Source organism: Salvelinus alpinus, chromosome 5, assembly GCF_045679555.1.
Source record: "Salvelinus alpinus chromosome 5, SLU_Salpinus.1, whole genome shotgun sequence".
Classification (NCBI taxonomy): Eukaryota; Metazoa; Chordata; class Actinopteri; order Salmoniformes; family Salmonidae; genus Salvelinus; species Salvelinus alpinus.
Genome location: NC_092090.1, coordinates 102314185 through 102329363, shown reverse-complemented (window position 1 = coordinate 102329363; position 15179 = coordinate 102314185). Strand labels below are relative to the sequence as shown.

The 15179-nt window shown below is 48.7% G+C and overlaps 1 protein-coding gene across 10 annotated transcripts in view; it reads right to left on the bottom strand.

The window, feature by feature from the left end:
- The window catches only part of LOC139577361 (protein RUFY3-like), a 102223-nt gene that overhangs the window by 60361 nt on the left and 26683 nt on the right, over nucleotides 1-15179 (bottom strand). For all 10 annotated transcript variants that reach the window (XR_011675261.1, XM_071404427.1, XM_071404422.1 and 7 more), the window contains 6 exons: nucleotides 13181-13406; nucleotides 12669-12730; nucleotides 10946-11081; nucleotides 10544-10636; nucleotides 8778-8864; nucleotides 6517-6684 (listed from right to left, as the gene is read on the bottom strand). Coding sequence is in view for 9 of the 10 variants with exons in the window: in XM_071404427.1 (XP_071260528.1) it covers nucleotides 6517-6684; nucleotides 8778-8864; nucleotides 10544-10636; nucleotides 10946-11081; nucleotides 12669-12730; nucleotides 13181-13406 (772 nt within the window). In the remaining variant the exon portion in view is untranslated. The remainder of the gene's footprint in view (nucleotides 1-6516; nucleotides 6685-8777; nucleotides 8865-10543; nucleotides 10637-10945; nucleotides 11082-12668; nucleotides 12731-13180; nucleotides 13407-15179) is intronic.

Here is a 15179-nt window from a genome sequence, read left to right as displayed (position 1 = left end):
GGGCAGAGGAGTCAAGTCACTGGTCACTATGATACTGGAGGGGCAGAGGAGTCAAGTCACTATGATACTGGAGGGGCAGAGGAGTTAAGTCATTATGATACTGGAGGGGCAGAGGAGTCAAGTCAATATGATACTGGAGGGGCAGAGGAGTCAAGTCACTATGACACTAGAGAGGTAGAGGAGTCAAGTCACTATGATACTGGAGGGGCAGAGGAGTCAAGTCACTATGATACTAGAGGGGCAGAGGAGTCAAGTCATTATGATACTGGAGAGGTAGAGGAGTCAAGTCATTATGATACTGGAGGGGTAGAGGAGTCAAGTCACTGGTCACTATGATACTGGAGGGGCAGAGGAGTCAAGTCACTGGTCACTATGATACTGGAGGGGCAGAGGAGTCAAGTCACTATGATACTGGAGGGGCAGAGGAGTCAAGTCACTATGATACTGGAGGGGCAGAGGAGTCAAGTCACTATGATACTGGAGGGGCAGAGGAGTCAAGTAACTGTGATACTGGAGGGGAAGAGGAGTCAAGTCACTATGATACTGGAGGGGTAGAGGAGTCAAGTCACTGTGATACTGGAGGGGCAGAGGAGTCAAGTCACTATGATACTAGAGGGGTAGAGGAGTCAAGTCACTATGATACTGGAGGGGTAGAGGAGTCAAGTCACTGTGATACTGGAGGGGTAGAGGAGTCAAGTCACTGGTCACTATGATACTGGAGGGGTAGAGGAGTCAAGTCACTATGATACTAGAGAGGTAGAGGAGTCAAGTCACTATGATACTGGAGGGGCAGAGGAGTCAAGTCACTATGATACTGGAGGGGCAGAGGAGTCAAGTCACTATGATACTGGAGGGGCAGAGGAGTCAAGTCACTATGATACTGGAGGGGCAGAGGAGTCAAGTCACTATGATACTGGAGGGGCAGAGGAGTCAAGTCACTATGATACTGGAGGGGCAGAGGAGTCAAGTCACTATGATACTAGAGGGGCAGAGGAGTCAAGTCATTATGATACTGGAGAGGTAGAGGAGTCAAGTCATTATGATACTGGAGGGGCAGAGGAGTCAAGTCACTATGATACTGGAGGGGCAGAGGAGTCAAGTCACTATGATACTGGAGGGGCAGAGGAGTCAAGTCATTATGATACTGGAGAGGTAGAGGAGTCAAGTCATTATGATACTGGAGGGGTAGAGGAGTCAAGTCACTATGATACTGGAGGGGCAGAGGAGTCAAGTAACTGTGATACTGGAGGGGAAGAGGAGTCAAGTCACTATGATACTGGAGGGGTAGAGGAGTCAAGTCACTGTGATACTGGAGGGGCAGAGGAGTCAAGTCACTATGATACTAGAGGGGTAGAGGAGTCAAGTCACTATGATACTGGAGGGGTAGAGGAGTCAAGTCACTGTGATACTGGAGGGGTAGAGGAGTCAAGTCACTGGTCACTATGATACTGGAGGGGTAGAGGAGTCAAGTCACTATGATACTAGAGAGGTAGAGGAGTCAAGTCACTATGATACTGGAGGGGCAGAGGAGTCAAGTCACTATGATACTGGAGGGGCAGAGGAGTCAAGTCACTATGATACTGGAGGGGCAGAGGAGTCAAGTCACTATGATACTGGAGGGGCAGAGGAGTCAAGTCACTATGATACTGGAGGGGCAGAGGAGTCAAGTCACTATGATACTGGAGGGGCAGAGGAGTCAAGTCACTATGATACTGGAGGGGCAGAGGAGTCAAGTCACTATGATACTAGAGGGGCAGAGGAGTCAAGTCATTATGATACTGGAGAGGTAGAGGAGTCAAGTCATTATGATACTGGAGGGGCAGAGGAGTCAAGTCACTATGATACTGGAGGGGCAGAGGAGTCAAGTCACTATGATACTGGAGGGGCAGAGGAGTCAAGTCACTATGATACTGGAGGGGCAGAGGAGTCAAGTCACTATGATACTAGAGAGGTAGAGGAGTCAAGTCACTATGATACTGGAGGGGCAGAGGAGTCAAGTCACTGGTCACTATGATACTGGAGGGGCAGAGGAGTCAAGTCACTATGATACTGGAGGGGCAGAGGAGTCAAGTCAATATGATACTGGAGGGGCAGAGGAGTCAAGTCACTATGATACTAGAGAGGTAGAGGAGTCAAGTCACTATGATACTGGAGGGGCAGAGGAGTCAAGTCACTATGATACTAGAGGGGCAGAGGAGTCAAGTCATTATGATACTGGAGAGGTAGAGGAGTCAAGTCATTATGATACTGGAGGGGTAGAGGAGTCAAGTCACTGGTCACTATGATACTGGAGGGGCACAGGAGTCAAGTCACTGGTCACTATGATACTGGAGGGGCAGAGGAGTCAAGTCACTATGATACTGGAGGGGCAGAGGAGTCAAGTCACTATGATACTGGAGGGGCAGAGGAGTCAAGTCACTATGATACTGGAGGGGCAGAGGAGTCAAGTAACTGTGATACTGGAGGGGAAGAGGAGTCAAGTCACTATGATACTGGAGGGGTAGAGGAGTCAAGTCACTGTGATACTGGAGGGGCAGAGGAGTCAAGTCACTATGATACTAGAGGGGTAGAGGAGTCAAGTCACTATGATACTGGAGGGGTAGAGGAGTCAAGTCACTGTGATACTGGAGGGGTAGAGGAGTCAAGTCACTGGTCACTATGATACTGGAGGGGTAGAGGAGTCAAGTCACTATGATACTAGAGAGGTAGAGGAGTCAAGTCACTATGATACTGGAGGGGCAGAGGAGTCAAGTCAATATGATACTGGAGGGGCAGAGGAGTCAAGTCACTATGACACTAGAGAGGTAGAGGAGTCAAGTCACTATGATACTAGAGGGGCAGAGGAGTCAAGTCATTATGATACTGGAGAGGTAGAGGAGTCAAGTCATTATGATACTGGAGGGGTAGAGGAGTCAAGTCACTGGTCACTATGATACTGGAGGGGCAGAGGAGTCAAGTCACTGGTCACTATGATACTGGAGGGGCAGAGGAGTCAAGTCACTATGATACTGGAGGGGCAGAGGAGTCAAGTCACTATGATACTGGAGGGGCAGAGGAGTCAAGTCACTATGATACTGGAGGGGAAGAGGAGTCAAGTAACTGTGATACTGGAGGGGAAGAGGAGTCAAGTCACTATGATACTGGAGGGGCAGAGGAGTCAAGTCACTGTGATACTGGAGGGGCAGAGGAGTCAAGTCACTATGATACTAGAGGGGTAGAGGAGTCAAGTCACTATGATACTGGAGGGGTAGAGGAGTCAAGTCACTGTGATACTGGAGGGGTAGAGGAGTCAAGTCACTATGATACTAGAGAGGTAGAGGAGTCAAGTCACTATGATACTAGAGAGGTAGAGGAGTCAAGTCACTATGATACTGGAGGGGCAGAGGAGTCAAGTCACTATGATACTGGAGGGGCAGAGGAGTCAAGTCACTATGATACTGGAGGGGCAGAGGAGTCAAGTCACTATGATACTGGAGGGGCAGAGGAGTCAAGTCACTATGATACTAGAGGGGTAGAGGAGTCAAGTCACTATGATACTGGAGGGGCAGAGGAGTCAAGTCACTATGATACTGGAGGGGCAGAGGAGTCAAGTCACTATGATACTGGAGGGGCAGAGGAGTCAAGTCACTATGATACTGGAGGGGCAGAGGAGTCAAGTCACTATGATACTGGAGGGGCAGAGGAGTCAAGTCACTATGATACTGGAGGGGTAGAGGAGTCAAGTCACTATGATACTGGAGGGGCAGAGGAGTCAAGTCACTATGATACTAGAGGGGTAGAGGAGTCAAGTCACTATGATACTGGAGGGGCAGAGGAGTCAAGTCACTATGATACTGGAGGGGCAGAGGAGTCAAGTCACTATGATACTGGAGGGGCAGAGGAGTCAAGTCACTATGATACTGGAGGGGCAGAGGAGTCAAGTCACTATGATACTGGAGGGGCAGAGGAGTCAAGTCACTGTGATACTGGAGGGGCAGAGGAGTCAAGTCACTATGATACTGGAGGGGCAGAGGAGTCAAGTCACTATGATACTGGAGGGGCAGAGGAGTCAAGTCACTATGATACTGGAGGGGCAGAGGAGTCAAGTCACTATGATACTGGAGGGGCAGAGGAGTCAAGTCACTATGATACTAGAGAGGTAGATGAGTCAAGTCACTATGATACTGGAGGGGCAGAGGAGTCAAGTCACTATGATACTAGAGGGGCAGAGGAGTCAAGTCATTATGATACTGGAGAGGTAGAGGAGTCAAGTCATTATGATACTGGAGGGGCAGAGGAGTCAAGTCACTATGATACTGGAGGGGCAGAGGAGTCAAGTCACTATGATACTGGAGGGGCAGAGGAGTCAAGTCACTATGATACTGGAGGGGCAGAGGAGTCAAGTCACTATGATACTAGAGAGGTAGAGGAGTCAAGTCACTATGATACTGGAGGGGCAGAGGAGTCAAGTCACTATGATACTAGAGGGGCAGAGGAGTCAAGTCATTATGATACTGGAGAGGTAGAGGAGTCAAGTCATTATGATACTGGAGGGGCAGAGGAGTCAAGTCACTATGATACTGGAGGGGCAGAGGAGTCAAGTCACTATGATACTGGAGGGGCAGAGGAGTCAAGTCACTATGATACTGGAGGGGCACAGGAGTCAAGTCACTATGATACTAGAGAGGTAGAGGAGTCAAGTCATTATGATACTGGAGGGGCAGAGGAGTCAAGTCACTATGATACTAGAGGGGCAGAGGAGTCAAGTCATTATGATACTGGAGAGGTAGAGGAGTCAAGTCATTATGATACTGGAGGGGTAGAGGAGTCAAGTCACTGGTCACTATGATACTGGAGGGGCAGAGGAGTCAAGTCACTGGTCACTATGATACTGGAGGGGCAGAGGAGTCAAGTCACTATGATACTGGAGGGGCAGAGGAGTCAAGTCAATATGATACTGGAGGGGCAGAGGAGTCAAGTCACTATGATACTAGAGAGGTAGAGGAGTCAAGTCACTATGATACTGGAGGGGCAGAGGAGTCAAGTCACTATGATACTAGAGGGGCAGAGGAGTCAAGTCATTATGATACTGGAGAGGTAGAGGAGTCAAGTCATTATGATACTGGAGGGGTAGAGGAGTCAAGTCACTGGTCACTATGATACTGGAGGGGCACAGGAGTCAAGTCACTGGTCACTATGATACTGGAGGGGCAGAGGAGTCAAGTCACTATGATACTGGAGGGGCAGAGGAGTCAAGTCACTATGATACTGGAGGGGCAGAGGAGTCAAGTCACTATGATACTGGAGGGGCAGAGGAGTCAAGTAACTGTGATACTGGAGGGGAAGAGGAGTCAAGTCACTATGATACTGGAGGGGTAGAGGAGTCAAGTCACTGTGATACTGGAGGGGCAGAGGAGTCAAGTCACTATGATACTAGAGGGGTAGAGGAGTCAAGTCACTATGATACTGGAGGGGTAGAGGAGTCAAGTCACTGTGATACTGGAGGGGTAGAGGAGTCAAGTCACTGGTCACTATGATACTGGAGGGGTAGAGGAGTCAAGTCACTATGATACTAGAGAGGTAGAGGAGTCAAGTCACTATGATACTGGAGGGGCAGAGGAGTCAAGTCACTATGATACTGGAGGGGCAGAGGAGTCAAGTCACTATGATACTAGAGGGGTAGAGGAGTCAAGTCACTATGATACTGGAGGGGCAGAGGAGTCAAGTCACTATGATACTGGAGGGGCAGAGGAGTCAAGTCACTATGATACTGGAGGGGCAGAGGAGTCAAGTCACTATGATACTGGAGGGGCAGAGGAGTCAAGTCATTATGATACTGGAGAGGTAGAGGAGTCAAGTCATTATGATACTGGAGGGGTAGAGGAGTCAAGTCACTATGATACTGGAGGGGTAGAGGAGTCAAGTCACTATGATACTGGAGGGGCAGAGGAGTCAAGTCACTATGATACTGGAGGGGCAGAGGAGTCAAGTCACTATGATACTGGAGGGGCAGAGGAGTCAAGTCACTATGATACTAGAGGGGTAGAGGAGTCAAGTCACTATGATACTGGAGGGGCAGAGGAGTCAAGTCACTATGATACTGGAGGGGCAGAGGAGTCAAGTCACTATGATACGGGAGGGGAAGAGGAGTCAAGTCACTATGATACTGGAGGGGCAGAGGAGTCAAGTCACTATGATACTGGAGGGGTAGAGGAGTCAAGTCACTATGATACTGGAGGGGCAGAGGAGTCAAATCACTATGATACTGGAGGGGCAGAGGAGTCAAGTCACTATGATACTGGAGGGGTAGAGGAGTCAAGTCACTATGATACTGGAGGGGCAGAGGAGTCAAGTCACTATGATACTAGAGGGGTAGAGAAGTCAAGTCACTGGTCACTATGATACTGGAGGGGCAGAGGAGTCAAGTCACTGGTCACTATGATACTGGAGGGGCAGAGGAGTCAAGTCACTACTATGATACTGGAGGGGCAGAGGAGTCAAGTCACTATGATAAACACAGTGTGTTTCTAGGCCTACCTGGGACTTCTGTGCTAGCTGCTGGTTGAGGGCCCTGAGATCTTCTAGCTGTTGTCGTAGTTCCACCAGAGCGTCCTGTTTCTCACACATATCCGTCTCTAACATCTTCATAGACAGCTCCATCTCCTGCTTCATACCAATCTGAACCTCCAACTCCTTCTCTACATCCTAGAGACAGAGACAGACAGAGAGAAACAGTGAGAGAGTGACAGAGACAGTGAGAGAGAGAGAGACACGAGAGAGAGACACAAGAGAGACACACGAGAGAGAGAAGAGACACACGAGAGAGACACACGAGAGAGAGAAGAGACACTAGAGAGAGACACAAGAGAGACACACGAGAGAGAGAAGAGACACTAGAGAGAGACACAAGAGAGACACACGAGAGAGAGAAGAGACACACAAGAGAGACACACAAGAGAGACACACGAGAGAGACACACAAGAGAGACACACAAGAGAGACACACGAGAGAGACACACAAGAGAGACACACAAGAGAGACACACGAGAGAGACACACAAGAGAGACACACAAGAGAGAGAGAAGAGACACGAGAGAGACAGATTAATACAGGTTGGAGGGAGGGTTGGTTAATACAGGAAGGAGGGGTGGTGTCATGACGTTGCCCTCTTTGGACACAGCGAGCACCATCCCCCTACCTCTGCACCCTCTCTCTCTGTCTTCTACACCCAGGCTGCTGTGGTCAGAGAGGTCGTAAATTCCTGGAGGAGATTATCTCCTCATGGCCAGAGTATAGAGAGAGAGTGAGTTTTTATAGAGAGAACAAAGGAACTTCTTCCACCTCACAGACCTGGAGGTCCGAACAATATTCATGTTCTGGAGAAGGTATAAACGGTCGGTGAAGTAGCCAGCTACGAACTGGTCCGTTTGGTACAATTTTGTGAAACTCATGAGAGACAATACGGCCACATTACCATAACTCTGTTTATACAATAGCCTCAGTTATGAGGCTTACATCTAATTGTTGTACAAAATGAATGAGTAAAGATTATACTATTTGTGAAATGACGGATGCTATGTAATGATGTTAATGTGAGAGAATTGTATTTCTGTTTAAAGTTTCACTAAGTCATTGGCCCGCCCCCAGGGGCACAGGCAGGACCTGGCGTCATGAGACGGCCCTTTTCTATGTTCCGAATAAAACCCCACCTGTGTCTTCTATGAGGAGACCGAGCTTACCTCAATTATGAGAGGGCTAAGGGTTGAGACGAGACCAGTACCTCTATCACAGAGGGACATAAGGTTTAAGTAGATTGCTGAATCTTTTAACCATCCCACGTGGTTAAACTCTTAGACTATCGATACCGAGAGAATAAGAACAAGTCTTTGATATTAATTACTAGTCTGCAGCTAGGAATTCGGTATCATTGAACGCGAAGAACGACAACCGCCGAAACATCTATTCTATAACGACATGAATGAATGTCACTCTGAACTATCCATTCTAACCATGACAGAGAGAGAGGGCGGACAAACTCTCCAACAGAAACTAACTTTTCAACAGAGATCCCGACGACACACTGAGCGTAAATATATATATATTGATTGCAATTATTCCCGAATGAGTGAGCGTTCATGTGCAAAGGATTAGCATTTCAATTGTTATAATTATCAACTCTGTAGTGTCTCATCTCAGTCGACCCCCTCTTCCCTTTAGTCTACCAAGCCGCCATGCCAGTTTAGCCCACTAGGGCACATTCTCCTATCATTTCTTGTAACCATATTTACTTTGTTTGTTTGTGTTATGCATTTCTGTGAATTACTTTTCAATGATTCAATGATTCACAATCCATTCAATTGATGTATGGATGACTCATAGTGAAGACTGGGTTCGTGCAGATAACTAACAATTTACGACGTTTGGAATGAGACTAACGTGAGGTAAAGAATAATTCATTACTCAGAAGACTAAGTGATCAGATATTAAAATATCTGAAAGTTATATTAGGAAAATTATAACTTTGTAATCTGAATATTTTCCTTGGTGCCCCGACTTCCTAGTTATGTACAGTAACATGATTAATCCGTTTAATCGCATAATAATAATTACAGAGAGTTATTTGATAAATAAGTCTTCAGTTTTAATAATGCCAAAGACACGACAGTGGGTTAATATAGGATGGATGGATGGAGGGATGGGTTAATACAGGATGGATGGAGGGACAGATGGATGTATTAAGGAGGGATGGAGGGATATGATATTTCTCAGAGATAAAGGGAGAGAGAAATAGAAACTGACCAATCGTAGCTGAGTTTCCTCCTTGAGCTGTTGGCGTGCCTCCCCCAGCACCTGACCGTCTGCCAAGCCGTCCCCTGACCGCGACGCCTGGGGAAGTTGTCATAATTAATACACCCTACATATCAGGCCTCGTCTACACTTGACATTTATATGCGACTTCTGCGATCAGAATACGAAGATGGCCTTGAAAAGACAGGTCGCGTTGGGGTCTGATTGTGTTCAGAAGGTGGTCAGGGACACGTTTGATTTCTCCTCAGTATGGACCTCTCAGGCTACCGGATACACACACAGTGGGTGATGTCATCAGCACTCTGCCCTCAAGTCTCCAGAAAACGTGTGTTTTGGGAGCGAGAGGCACCTTTTAAAGTTCCTCACACGCTAGGAGCATATGACGTTGGAGGAAATACGTTCCTAGGAGTGAGGAACATGTTTGTTGGCCTCAAATGCTAGTCAACTAGCATTTGAGTTCTGCTAACTTCCTTAGCATTGCTTGCTAGCTAGTGACTAAGGCTGGGCAATAGGGTCAAAATATCACATCACTGTATTTTTCGATAATAAAAGTTCTACATGTGCTTTATGAGTAGTATGTGATCCTAGGGTGGTTTCAATGGCTGTTTCTCCATTCTGATGGTTTTATACTGTTCAATTTAACTTCTAATTTCCTGCTTTTTCATCAATTTCTGCATTTGAGATCATTTCCACATACGGCTGCACGATATGGGACGGCAGGTATCCTGGTGGTTAGAGCATTGGGCCAGTAACTGAAATGTTGCTAGATCATTAGCCTACCTACTGTAGATCATCATTACTGGGGCGGCAGGTAGCCTAGTGATTAAAGCGTTGGGCCAGTAACCAGCAGGTAGCCTAGTGGTTAGAGCGTTGGGCCAGTAACCAGCAGGTAGCCTAGTGGTTAGAGCGTTGGGCCAGTAACCAGCAGGTAGCCTAGTGGTTAGAGCGTTGGGCCAGTAACCAGCAGGTAGCCTAGCGGTTAGAGCGTTGGGCCAGTAACCAGCAGGTAGCCTAGTGGTTAGAGCGTTGGGCCAGTAACCAGCAGGTAGTCTAGTGGTTAGAGAGTTGGACCAGTAACCAGCAGGTAGCCTAGTGGTTAGAGCGTTGGACTAGTAACCATCAGGTAGCCTAGTGGTTAGAGCGTTGGGCCAGTAACCAGCAGGTAGCCTAGTGGTTAGAGCGTTGGGCCAGTAACCAGCAGGTAGTCTAGTGGTTAGAGAGTTGGACCAGTAACCAGCAGGTAGCCTAGTGGTTAGAGCGTTGGACTAGTAACCATCAGGTAGCCTAGTGGTTAGAGCGTTGGGCCAGTAACCAGCAGGTAGCCTAGCGGTTAGAGCGTTGGGCCAGTAACCAGCAGGTAGCCTAGTGGTTAGAGCGTTGGGCCAGTAACCAGCAGGTAGTCTAGTGGTTAGAGAGTTGGACCAGTAACCAGCAGGTAGCCTAGTGGTTAGAGCGTTGGACTAGTAACCATCAGGTAGCCTAGTGGTTAGAGCGTTGGACCAGTAGCCAGTAGGTAGCCTAGTGGTCAGAGCACTGGGCCAGTAACCAGCAGGTAACCTAGTGGTTAGAGCGTTGGGCCAGTAACCGAAAGGTTGCTAGATCGAATCCCAGAGCTGACAATCTGTCGTTCTGCCCCTGAACAAGGCAGTTAACCCACTGTTCCTAGGCCTTCATGTAAATAAGAATTTGTTCTTAACTGACTTGCCTAGTTAAATAAAGGTTAAATACTTCAAATGAACAGTGGTTGTCCGTTTTACCTTGCGTCTGGACTCCAGCTGGTAGGAGCTCTCCTCCTTGACTCGTTCTACATCCTCTTGTAGGGTGATGATCCTGTTGTTGGCTACTGCAAGCTGGACAGACAACACACCAGGTCAGAGTGTATTTGAGCTTTATTTATACAGGTTTGTCTCATTGAGATAAAAATCCATTTTGCAAGAGAAACCTGTAAAATGTTCCACACCAGTGGAGAAATATCAGATTTACTTTCAGACAACCAAAGCTGTTGATTACTGCATTATTGGGTTTAGAGTTTGAAAGAAAGGCTTTTCACTTGACATTAAGACCACAACGTTCTATTAACCTCTACACAACCTCTACACAACCCAGTTGTAGAATAGCATGTTAAATCCAACTGTGGTCAAATAAAATAATAAGCCTACCTCTTCAGTGAGCTTGGTGTTGGACTTCTCCATAGCGTCTACTTTGGCCTGCAGGTTGTTGACTGAAGCACTGAGGTGTCTGTTTAGCTCCTCAACATAGTTCTTCTGGTCCAGGATGGCTGTGATCTGGCCATCCCTGGTGGGGGGGGGAGAGAGAATTGAGAAAGACTTAGAAGCAAAAGACAGCTCATCTCACACTAGTGCTGCGAGGGCACGACACTAGGGCTGGGAGGGCACGACACTAGGTCTGGGAGGGCACGACACTAGGGCTGGGAGGGCACGACACTAGGGCTGGGAGGGCACGACACAAGGGCTGGGAGGGCACGACACTAGGGCTGGGAGGGCACGACACTAGGTCTGGGAGGGCACGACACTAGGGCTGGGAGGGCACGACACTAGGGCTGGGAGGGCACGACACTAGGGCTGGGAGGGCACGACACTAGGGCTGGGAGGGCACGACACTAGGTCTGGGAGGGCACGACACAAGGGCTGGGAGGGCACGACACAAGGGCTGGGAGGGCACGACACTAGGGCTGGGAGGGCACGACACTAGGGCTGGGAGGGCACGACACTAGGGCTGGGAGGGCACGACACTAGGGCTGGGAGGGCACGACACTAGGGCTGGGAGGGCACGACACTAGGGCTGGGAGGGCACGACACTAGGGCTGGGAGGGCACGACACTAGGGCTGGGAGGGCACGACACTAGGGCTGGGAGGGCAAGACACTAGGGCTGGGAGGGCAAGACACTAGGGCTGGGAGGGCACGACACTAGGGCTGGGAGGGCACGACACTAGGGCTGGGAGGGCACGACACTAGGTCTGGGAGGGCACGACACTAGGGCAGAGAAATTGAGTGTTTTTCCTGAAGAGAAAGACGGGATAAAAGTGGGGTTAAAGGTGAGGGGCTAGCGTTGCTAAGGTGAGGGGCTAGCGTTGTTAAGGTGAGGGGCTAGCGTTGTTAAGGTGAGGGGCTAGCGTTGCTAAGGTGAGGGGCTAGCGTTGTTAAGGTGAGGGGCTAGCGTTGTTAAGGTGAGGGGCTAGCGTTGTTAAGGTGAGGGGCTAGCGTTGTTAAGGTGAGGGGCTAGCGTTGCTAAGGTGAGGGGCTAGCGTTGTTAAGGTGAGCGGCTAGCGTTGTTAAGGTGAGGGGCTAGCGTTGCTAAGGTGAGGGGCTAGCGTTCTTAAGGTGAGGGGCTAGCGTTGTTAAGGTGAGGGGCTAGCGTTGCTAAGGTGAGGGGCTAGCGTTGCTAAGGTGAGGGGCTAGCGTTATTAAGGTGAGGGGCTAGCGTTGCTAAGGTGAGGGGCTAGCGTTATTAAGGTGAGGGGCTAGCGTTGCTAAGGTGAGGGGCTAGCGTTATTAAGGTGAGGGGCTAGCGTTGCTAAGGTGAGGGGCTAGCGTTGTTAAGGTGAGGGGCTAGCGTTATTAAGGTGAGGGGCTAGCGTTGCTAAGGTGAGGGGCTAGCGTTATTAAGGTGAGGGGCTAGCGTTGCTAAGGTGAGGGGCTAGCGTTGTTAAGGTGAGGGGCTAGCGTTGTTAAGGTGAGGGGCTAGCGTTGTTAAGGTGAGGGGCTAGCGTTGTTAAGGTGAGGGGCTAGCGTTGTTAAGGTGAGGGGCTAGCGTTGTTAAGGTGAGGGGCTAGCGTTGCTAAGGTGAGGGGCTAGCGTTGCTAAGGTGAGAGGCTAGCGTTGTTAAGGTGAGGGGCTAGCGTTATTAAAAGAGGAACGCACCCTTCCGCCGTCTTGCTGCTTTGACCATCCTTAAGATACATGGAGAAATCTATCACCCCGACCTGCACAGGAAATACAACACAGACTTACTTGTATGACCACTTCCGGTCTGAAGAGCATAACAGAATAACTGCTGCCACAGTGATGAAAACATTGTGTCAGACAGAGAAGAGACTTTATTTACAATAGCAGCTGGTTAAATGCTCAACTGTACTGTAAATGTGTACTGGGGGCCACTGTAAATGTGTAATGGGGGCCACTGTAAATGTTTACTGGGGGCCACTGTAAATGCGTACTGGGGGTCACTGTAAATGTGTACTGGGGACCACTGTAAATGCGTACTGGGGGCCACTGTAAATGCGTACTGGGGGCCACTGTAAATGCGTACTGGGGGCCACTGTAAATGCGTACTGGGGACCACTGTAAATGTGTACCGGGGGCCACTGTAAATGTGTACTGGGGGCCACTGTAAATGCGTACTGGGGGCCACATATATATTCTATGGTACTAACCTGTGAGTCCAGGTCTTCTCCCTTCATACAGAGATTAGCATCGATGACGTTCAACCCAACCAGCAGTCCGGCGATCACGGCTCCTTCCTCCTCCATCATGAGAGCGTTGGACTCGTAGAACTCACTGAGCAGGTCCTTTCTGTTGATGATAGTCTTCATGTAGTCTGACAGCTTCTTCTGCATCAGGGCCAATCGCAGCCAGGCCCGCCCTCTTCCTAACGGGGTTCTGGTGACGGACGGGGGGGTTACACCAATCACATAACTGAACTGGTGATTAGGGGATTAGGCCAATTATGTATCAACTACACAACGTGTGACATGTTTACACCAATCAGATACCAAGTGAACCGTGTGCGAGTCTGTCTACCATCGTAATCTAACCACACAGTGTTACTCCACCTAGTAGTGGAGAGGCTTACACCAATGGAACCTTTATTTAACCAGTCAGTTACGAACAAATTCTTATTTACAATGACGGCCTACCCCGGACGACGCTGGGCCAATTGTGCGCCGTCCTATGGGACTCCCAATCACGGGCAGGATGTGATATAGCCTGGATTCGAACCAGGGTCTGTAGTGACGCCTCTAGCACTGAGATGCAGTGCCTCGGACCGCTGTGATATAGCCTGGAATGGAACCAGGGTCTGTAGTGATGCCTCTAGCACTGAGATGCAGTGCCTCGGACCGCTGAGATATAGCCTGGATTCGAACCAGGGACTGTAGTGACGCCTCTAGCACTGAGATGCAGTGCCTTAGACCGCTGTGATACAGCCTGGATTCGAACCAGGCACTGTAGTGACGCCTTTTGCACTGAGATGCAGTGCCTTAGACCGCTGCGCCACTCGGGAGCAAAGATACACAGGTAACTGCCAGAATAAAGGAAACACTTGGGTAAATGAGGGATACAAAGCATATTGAACGCAGGTGCTTCCACACAGGTGTGGTTCCTGAGTTAATTAAGCATTTAAAACATCCCATCATGCTTTGGGACGCTCCTGTATTAAAATGCCCAGCTGCCCGTTATGTTGGCTACCATGGATAGAAGAAGAGATCTCAGTGACTTTCAAAGACTGATCTCAAAGGAGCAGAGGGGGTTTCAAAACCCTACAATTTCCGTCCCCCCCCGAAATTAACAAAACAAAATCTGTCAGTGGAAGCCAGAGAAATATTGTTTTTTGCCTGGGCTGTCTCTCAATCCACCGCATCCGCCGATCTCACCCTTCAGCATCTGCTGTGGAAGGTGGCAGAGATACAGTGTTGTTTGTCAGACCAGGAGACATCCTGAAAATGGGTCTTCCCCCAAAAAACGTCTGTAGCGTTTCAACGGTTTGGCCTATTATGACCACTCTTGAAAGATGAGACTATCCTCTTTTCTCTACGACCCCCCCCATGCGTCACAGGACTCATCTGAAGGATCTGGTACTAGTTTTAATAAAATTATTGGAAGTATATATGGTGATAGTTCAGTGCCTAAAATAAGGGGATAGTTATGTTTCCTGATCTCTCTTCTATCTCAGAGGACACTTCAGAACAAACTTCCTTCACATTTGATTTAATGACCATCTGTTGTTTCATGAGGTGAATCTGTTATTCAACGTATTTCATTGGCTAAGAGCAGTAACGCCAAATATGTATCATTCCCCCAAAAAAATGTTTATACCTTAAGGGGTCTTAAACTTAAACTGATCCATGGTATGCCCATCTTACAAAAAAAACATATGTCAGTTTAGACTGTGGAGGGTTAAAGGGTGTTTCTGGTTTTACTATCCGTGTGGGGACCAGACCTCAACCCTATATAATAACACTTGAGACAGCACTTTCCACCACCATCAACAAAACAAAGGATTTCATTTCTCATGGAGGAATGGTGATGCATCCCTCCAATAGAGCTCTGACCCTTGTAGAATCCATTTCTCATGGAGGAATGGTGATGCATCCCTCCAATAGAGCTCTGACCCTTGTAGAATCCATTTCTCATGGAGGAATGGTGATGCATCCC